This window comes from Parambassis ranga, chromosome 21, assembly GCF_900634625.1.
Source record: "Parambassis ranga chromosome 21, fParRan2.1, whole genome shotgun sequence".
Classification (NCBI taxonomy): domain Eukaryota; kingdom Metazoa; phylum Chordata; class Actinopteri; family Ambassidae; genus Parambassis; species Parambassis ranga.
The window spans coordinates 3,412,523-3,421,555 of NC_041041.1; the positions used below are offsets into that span (position 1 = coordinate 3,412,523).

At 43.8% G+C, this 9,033-nt stretch overlaps 1 protein-coding gene across 1 annotated transcript; it reads left to right on the forward strand.

Moving 5' to 3' along the window:
- Positions 1–549: 549 nt before the first annotated feature.
- Positions 550–5,669, forward strand: LOC114426498 (solute carrier family 22 member 5-like). Its single transcript, XM_028393944.1, has 11 exons — positions 550–921; positions 1,232–1,453; positions 2,082–2,185; positions 2,251–2,405; positions 2,598–2,769; positions 2,887–3,013; positions 3,089–3,189; positions 3,279–3,493; positions 3,853–4,035; positions 4,496–4,631; positions 4,835–5,669. Exons 1-11 carry the CDS (start codon positions 712–714, stop codon positions 4,935–4,937), a joined length of 1,728 nt encoding a protein of 575 aa, XP_028249745.1. The 5' UTR covers positions 550–711; the 3' UTR covers positions 4,938–5,669.
- Positions 5,670–9,033: the final 3,364 nt, after the last annotated feature.

Genomic DNA, 9,033 nt, shown 5'->3' on the forward strand with positions numbered 1-9,033 from the left:
ACTTAACCTGAGAACAACAACAGTGCTCACATCAATAACATTGAATCATTAGTTTTTCTAGTTTTCTGCATGTTTCACCATCTTTCTTATCACTTGCAGATTATATGGACACAGAATTCCACATTTTTTGTACATTTTGGAAACAACAAGACAACAAAGCCTGGGAAACATAAAGTAAAGTGTCCACTTTTGCATCGTTGAATGCAAATATCAACCATATAATTCTATTATTTGTTTCTCATGAAGCTGAGATTTTGCATTTTAATGTAGTTTGAATTAATTTGAATTGAACATGTTAAGGCTCAGAGCGTGGAGAAAACAAAACTGCTCTAAGGTGAACTCACTGAAAGTAAAAGTGTGTTTTCCAGGACTTTAGCTGATGTCCTGTAAGACAGATACAATGTTTCCTCCTCTCCTGCTTTCCCACTCTACACAGAAGTTAACTTCTCTCAGAGGATGATGAGGAGGGGAGGATCAGAGGTGGAGTTCCTTTGTCTTGTCTGGGATAAAAAGAGGTGTGAGGCTGCAGAAAGACACTGACACCGCTGCCTCAGCAGGAGCACTGATCCGGTATCTAGGCAGCCATAGTCGTGTATGGATTGGCATGGTACATGTTGATGTAAGGCAATTTAAAAAAAAAAACAAGTACTGGTATTAACAGCAAAGTAAACATCACAGTGACACAGCACACAACAGAAGGAGTCCGGTAAAATGCAGGATTACGAGGCGTCTGTGTCGTTCCTGGGCACCTGGGGCCCCTTCCAGAGGAGAGTCTTCTTCCTGCTCTGTGTCACCTGCATTCCATGCGGATACAACATCCTGTCCGTCATCTTCCTGCTCGCCAGCCCTCCCCACCACTGCCACATTCCCACCCACAGCAACCTCAGCCAGCAGTGGATCCAAGCCAGCATCCCTGTACAGGTCAGGACAAGAGCCAGGAGACTTCGAGTCTCTGTGTGTGACTGAGTGATTCATTTTTTCTGTAGTGGTAAACTAATTAGATGTGGCTGAGACACATGTGGTTTGTTGCATTAAGTAGCTTTAACCCATTGCAGATGTATTATTTTTTACAGTGTATTTATGTACGTTACCATCTGGTTAAAAGCTATGTTTGCTTATTTTTAATAACTTCCTGGATACTCTGTTAGATCTGGTGTGGTCTCCCTCCTCCCGCCTCCCTTCTGCTGTGGGACATAACAGAAACATCTATGATGTTGTTCTCTGTCACCAGGTGGTGTCCGGGCAGCCCGATAGAAGCAGCTGCAGCCGGTATGATCTGGACCTGCTGCAGAACCTGTCTGCTTTGGGACTCAGACCCAGCCTGGGTCTGATTCAGAACCAGTCTGCGCTCGGATCGGGTCCAGAGGTCAACCTGTCCAGCCTGAAGCAGGAGGGCTGTAAAGATGGATGGACCTACAGTACAGAGTACTACCAGCACACTGTGGTCACTGAGGTACTGCTACTGTTAATGCGGAATTTACTGTTACTGTTTAGATCATGGGGGCCCAGAATGGTCTGAACCACTGAGAGGTTGTGACCTTAAATGAGCCACTAATCATTGACGACGGCAGCAGGCAGAGATGAGAAACTGGAACTGACTAGAACTCAGTCTGTTACACTGTGTGACAATCTGAGGAGCTGAGCGATGGGGTCAAGAACGTAAACACATGACTGCAAATCTCTGGAATAAAAACATAACAATAATAACTCGATAATTTATTAATATAACTTTATTCAGGAGTATCTGCTGCTGGTGAGCCTGACTGTCAACCAAGAGGGAGGAAGAAAGAGAAATAAAAGATAGAAAAGCAGCAGATAGACTGAGCTAAGAGCTGCGCGGAGGTGAAAGTTCAGACTATAAAAACCTGAACCACATGGACTCTAGATGTTAGGACCCAAAGGAGGAAATGCTTTCTCCAAGAAAATGAAAGTTTCTGAGACACTGGACCAGAAACCCAGGTGGATCAGGAACGTTAAATTTGTGCTTCTTGTCTTGAAGTGTATCTTTATCTGTCTGCTTTGTGCTCCAGAGTGAACTCACTGGGTTGATGATACATTCATATCTGCTCTTTGTCCTGCAGTTTAACCTGGTGTGCAGCGACCAGTGGAAGCAGCCTCTTACCTCTCTCGCCTACTTCCTGGGAGGCCTCTGTGGATGCTTCTTCTCTGGACTGATCTCTGACCGGTACGGTTAACTCTGCTGGTCTTCATGTTTATCATCTCATGTGGCTGACTTTGTTTGTGCTGAAGGTTTGGCAGGAAGCCGGTCTTGTTTGGTACCATCGCCCTGCTCAGCATCTTCAGCAGCGCTGTGGCTTTCGCTCCGTCCTGGCCGGTCTTCATCTTGCTGTTCTTCATGCTGGGTCTGGGTCAGATCGCCTGCTACATAGTCATGTTTGTACTGGGTGAGTGTTCTTAGGGCCTTTACCCTTCAGCATGCTAAATCAAGGCCTTCTGCCACTGCTGGTGATGTTCATGGAGTCCCATTGGAGGACAGTACACGATCATCTGAAGTTAAATGCTGCCTCCTAATAATTTGAAAAACTAAGACTGAAAATGTCGAGTTTGTTTTGTGACTTTCTGAATTACTTCTGCAGGTTCAGAGATCCTGATCGGTTCTTCCAGAGTTCTCTTCTCCAGCCTGGGCTTGCCTATTGCGTATGTGTTTGGCATGTTGCTGCTGCCCTGCACCGCCTACCTCGTCAGCAGCTGGAGACAGCTGGCTCTAATCATGGCCGTGCCCGGCTTGGCCTGTTTCCCCCTCTGGCGGTAAGATGTCCCTCTGCTTATCTTCATGCTGTGTTCATCATTCCTGGCCTGGATCAACCTCTCAATCATCCCACAGACAGTAAGTACCAGTTTCCACCCTTTGTATTTGTCCACCAGTCTGATTCCGGAGTCTCCTCGCTGGCTGGTGTCTCGCGGTCGTATGCAGGAGGCCGACCACCTGCTGAGGTCAGCTGCTCTGGAGAACCGAGTGGACGCTCCACCTGTCATCTTCCCCTCAGCCACTGTGAGAGTCTCAGACTTTGTTTAGCATGCGATAAATGGCTGAGCATTAGAGTGAAGAGCTTCTGTCTCTCTGCAGGTGGAAAAAAGTGAAAGCCATGAGGTGGAATCCTTCGGCTTCCTGGATCTGCTGAGGACCACAAACATTCGACGTATTACCCTCATATTGTGGCTCATCTGGTGAGTTTAAGCAAGAAGTTTTAATGTCAACATTAAGTTAACCATAGAAGAAGAATACTAATGACGACCCTGCTCTGTTTTTTTTTCAGGTTCTCTATGAGCATCAGCTACTTCGGAGTGTCTTTCAACCTGTCTAGTGTTTCTGGGAGTCCCTTCTTAAACTACTTCTTGCTGGCGGCTGTTGAGCTTCCAGCATCCGTCGCCAGCTGGCTGGTCGCATGCAGCCTCCCCCGCTACCTGTCATTTATCGCCTTCTCCCTGCTGGGGACGGTTGCGCTGCTTCTCATTCAGGTCACCCTGCACAGTAAGTAAGATCAGCAAGAACAGTTTATATTTTTTTGAAAAAAGACAATTACAATATCTGCTCAGGTCATTTGAAGGCAAAGGTAACATAAAGTGCTACACAATGAAAAATAAAAAATGAATCATGTAATTAGTTATTTATTCTAGCTACAGTATGAATGTGTAGGTCGTTTCTCTGCCTGAATGGCTTCATAAATCCACCCAACATGTTGATAAATCCCTGGCTTGGCAGGCCTGCCCTGCTTGGTTACGGTTGCTAAGATGTGATGGGACAGTTGCTGTTTGGGACAGCAGTTGAAGGAACGGCCACTTGCTTATTTTACAATGTTCCTCTCCTCACATCCCCTCTCCTCCCTGCAGACCATCCAGCTATCACCCTGTTCCTGGTGCTGCTGGGTAAATTTGGCGTCATGGCTGGCAACGGGGTGTTGTACATCTACACTGGAGAGCTATCTCCGACTGTCATCAGGACCACAGCCATGTCGTCCTGCACCATGTTCTCCAGGGTGGGGTCCTCACTTTCCCCATACCTCCTGCAGCTGGGTGAGCCAGCTTGTGACGTCACACATTTGGTCTCAATGTTTTTTTTGCATTTTTCTTTGTTTTTTTTCTTCTTTTCAAGGTAGGGTAGGAGATTTCATTCTGATGTACTTTATAGCAACCAATTAGTTTGGCAGTTTGGCATTTAAACGAAGAATAAGAATCATCTGTGAAAGCTATAAAACGCTAAAAACATCAGCCAATCCTCCAGGTGGACCCTGCACGGAGTATTGGCTGGTTGTCACTCTCTTCCTGCTCTGCGCGCACCAGAGAGGTACGTGCATGATGGCCGAAGTCACAGACTGGTTGGGAGGCGTGGCTTCGGGGTGAACTCCGAGAGAAAGGGGCGTGTGTTTACTTTCAAAATCTGGCTGACTCTCGCTGAGTTTTCAAAATCTCCTACCCTACCTTTAAAGTCTCAGTTCACCAAACACACCACTGATCTGGTCTTCATTGTTTCCAGCTGTGTTCTATCCATTCCTGCCGTGGACCATTGTGAGTTGTCTGTCACTTCTCAGCGTTCTGTTCTGCATCTTCCTGCCGGAGACTTTTAGACAACCACTGCTGGACACCATCCACCAGATGCCACCCACACGACAGTATGTTTACACACTGCTAGTACAAGAACAGGCTGCTTTTGCAGGGGCACGGCCTGATGAGTCATAAGCTTCATTTTTAGTTGTTTATGTGAATTTATCTGCCACAGGGTTGGATTTTGAAGATCTTTCTGGTGCTCAAGCAACAATTTACAGAGACACATGAACCTGCCTCACTGATGCAGTTCTCCTCATCTGCCTTCTAGGTTCAGGTGGCCTTGGGCTTCCGTGCCTCCCCCAAAGGATGATGGGAAATCAGTGAAAGACCAGACAACTGTGCCTGAGATCATCTGCACCTCTAACCTATAATCACCCTGACACTTTGTCAGGACAGCAGTGCTGTTTTTACCATCCACCAGCGGGCGAGAGTGATGCATTCACTGACACCAAGTTGAAACAACAGATTTGCATCTTTTTTTGTTTTTGATGCAGTACAAAGAGAGAGCGAGAGAGACCGCAACTGTACACAGTGTTGGGAAGAATACTTTTTAAAAGTATTCAGTTACTGAATACAGATTACATGCCCTGAAATGTAATTTGTAATGTATTCCGTTACATTACTCAATCTGAGTAACATATTCTGAATACTTGGATTACTTACTGAATTGCATTTTAAGTGATAGAGTGCAACAATTAGCCCCTGCTGACTACAAGGGACGCTATAAAACATTCAATAGAAAACGTCCAGATTGTTCCAGCTGACTGCACTCAGTGTTATTAGTTATTAGTTGATCTATGATTTTGTGTAAAATGTAAGTCATTTTACACAAAAAAATAGTTGAATATGTACATAAAACAGACTCATTTTACCATGTATAAAACTACCTGAAGGCCACACGTTCCTATTTAAATGTTAATCAGCCTGCGTTTTGGACGGAGTTAGCTAGCAGCTAACAGCTAACAGGTTCAGTTCTTCAAGTGACGCTAACAGTGTACCGGCATCATGACTGAGGAGCATTAAGCACGCAGCGCTTCATCCTCATCCTCAGACTCTGACCTCCATCAGTCCAGCTGCTCTGTCCTCTCTGTCCCCCGCAGCTGCAGCTTTCTGTCCAGTTTGCCGACATGAACCAAAAACTGTAGCTTTGATCAAATATGTATTGACGGTAAGAGCTCTCACTCCAATGACTATTCACTGTCATACACACCTATATGACCACACAATGAGACAAGCAATCAGGAGAGTCAGATATCTGCTGTAAATAAGATCTTTGTTGTAGAATACGATTTTTTTTACGTGACTTGTTTCATCCAGCAGAGTGAAAAAACACGTGAAAGTACCATTGTGTAATCCACAGATTTTAACAATGTAACTGTATTCTGATTACCATCTCTTCAAAGTGTAATGGAATACAGTTACTCATATTTTGTATTCTAAATACGTAACGTCGGTACATGTAATCCGTTACTCCCCAAAACAGACTGTACATTAAATAAATAATAAACTTGTCCTATGTTTCCATCAGATAAAGGTCACAGAGCTGTTTAGTGCACATAAAAACTAGTTTACTGTTTCCCTCATTGATTGAAATGGTGGCGCATTCATGATAATGTTGATGTCATGAATGAACAACTCATTGTAGTTTAACATGAATATGAATACAAGATAATTATAAAGGAGATTTGGTGATATGAATATTTAGTTGTGTAAAAACAGAGTTTAAGGTTTTTGATTGAACCAGTATGATTGGAGACAAATAAATAAGTTGTGTAAATATTTGATATTCTGTATGAATTGATTAATATAAACGAGTAAATAATGTTATATGTGTTGTTCTTGATTCTTCTGTTTGTTACAGTGACATGGTCAAATGTTGTAGACCATTTATAGCACACTCAAAAAAAGGAAATGTCGCTATTGTTGAATATAAACCATATCATTATATTTGAATTACTCAAAATTGTGAGTTTCGCATATCAACTTGAGTTAGTTGTGTTGTTTAAAAGTAAAAATGTGCTCTGCCAGGTTTACTTGGCTGTATTAGTTTTCCCAACGCAACTGTGTTATGTAAAAGTTAGAAGGGCAGCAGTAGCTTACATCCTCTCGTTCAAAGTCACGCAAGATTTCGGGACTCCCGCCAGGCTGCTTTTCATGACTGCTAGCAGCACTGGTAGCTCATCACCTCAATCTGCAGCCATCTCCAAGATAGTGGTAAGTAATTTCATTTTTAATGTCAATAGCCTATACAACAATTATTATAATGTCTTTTCTATCAGTTATATTGAGGTGGAGACGGAGGTGTCATTTTATTTCAAGGTGCTAGCAAGAGCTAGCGCCATAATTTTAAATATTATTCTGTGCAAAGAGAAATATGTTTCTCTTCTTACTTGTGTTGACACGTACGTGCTAATATTGATAGGGATCGGGTTTAGTGAATGGCTTATGAAAAAAAAAATCAGAACAGTTGAGTCATATATTTTGTGCTCATCTATGGTATTTCCAGAGTGTTTAAAGTAGAAAAAACCTTAACAATGTAAACCGAACCGAACCGAAAACCGTGACCTCAGAACCGAATCGTGGATTTAGTGAATCGTTCCCCCCCTAGTAAATACCATGCCGTGCCGTGTGCCGTTCACCCAATTGCAACAATTTTATCATGTGAGGAGTGCAGCCTTGTGCAGTGTTTATGTTAGAAGTTATGCATGGTAATAAAAACAAATGGTAAAAAAATAAATGTAGGCTCAGACGGTGGCACCAAACTATTGGCTCCTACCTACACCGTTCAGAAACTAAATACCATCGCAGCTCTGGCTCATCCTCTAAAGCGCAGAAGTGTTCTTCTAAGGGACCAGGTCACAGGTGCGACTATAGCTCTCTCTCTCTCTCTCTCTCTCTCTCCTCTGCGCTGTCACGTCATGTTCATAAACTTTATCAAACGTCTCATCTGCATTACAGTGAGAGTCAGATTTGCAATACTTGATGTCATATGAATGAGCTGATAACAACAAAGCTCACCTCTGCAAACGTGACACTGCCAGCGATGGAATCCCTGTGTGGGGTCCCAAGATTGTTTTCAGGGGTCTGTGGTCTGTGAAAAGTGTAAACCTTCTTCCATACAAGTGTAGGTGAAATTTTCTCACACCAAAGATGATGCTCAGTGCCTCTCTTTCCAACTAAGCGTAGTTGGCCTCTGCTTTGTTCAGTGTCCTGGAAGCAAATGCAATCGGTTTTTCCTTACCATTTGGAAGCACGGGAGATGACGGCCCCAACTCCATAGGGCGATGCATCACAGAAAAGCTGAATTGGTAGTGCTGGGTGGAAGTGTGTGAGGACCTTAGACGTGATCAGCGCATCTTTAGCACTCTGAAATGCATTATTATTTCCATTTCTATTTCCATTTCTTGTCTTGATATAACAGTTCATGTAGCGCCTGGAGTACTGATGCTAAGTTAGGTATGAACCTTTTATAGTAATTTAACAGCCCCACAAAGGATCTCAACTGACTCACATTTTCTGGTGGAGGCGCATTAACAATAGCCGTTATCTTTGAGGGTGACGTGTGTAGCCCTTTTGCATCTATTACATGCCCTAGGTACTCTACAGATGGCTTCAGAAACTCACATTTCTCTGAGACCGTACTCACATAGTCTTTGCAGTGTGGCATCCAGGTTACAAAGATGCTCCTCATCATTTGTTCCTGTGCAGAGGATGTCATCCAAGTTCACTGTACACCTTGTAATCCGCTGATAACCTGGTCCATGGCTCGCTGAAAGCTGATGTGATGCCAAAAGGTAATCTACAATACCTGAAAAGTCCTTCAGTTTATTGTTAGTAACTCTCCTGATTGTTTATCCACATGCATTTGCAGGTACGCCTGGTTTAGGTCAATTTTGCTGAACTTTTTTCCATCGCTCAGCTCTGCAAACAAATCATCAATCAGTGGTAGTGGGTATTGCTCTGCACTCAGCACTGGGTTTACAGTTACTTTAAAATCTCCACACATGTGCATATACCCCCATTCTTTTTAGGTACTGGCACAATTGGCATGGCCCACTCGCTTCTTGTGACAGGTTCCAAAACTCCCATTTTTAACTAGTGCATCCAGATCTGCTTCCACTTTGTCACGGATTGCATAAGGCACAGTCCTGGCCTTCATGAACACTGGCTTGCTCTCAGGTTTGATATGCAGTTTCACTGTGATATCTTTCAAGCTGCCTAACTCTGCACGAAAAAACCTCCTCATTTTTGTCTGTTAGAAAGCCGCCTCACTTCTTGCCAGTCAAGCCGTGCCGTTTTCAGCCATATCCGCCCCATAATGGGAGCAAAGTTTCCCCTGGTGACATACACTGAGGCTTAGCAGTTTGGTTATTGCATTGGACCATAATGTCAGTCATTCCCTTCATGTGCACTTTGTGTCCTGTGTATGCCTTGAAAACTCGGGCAGGGCGTAAAGGAAGGTGTTTC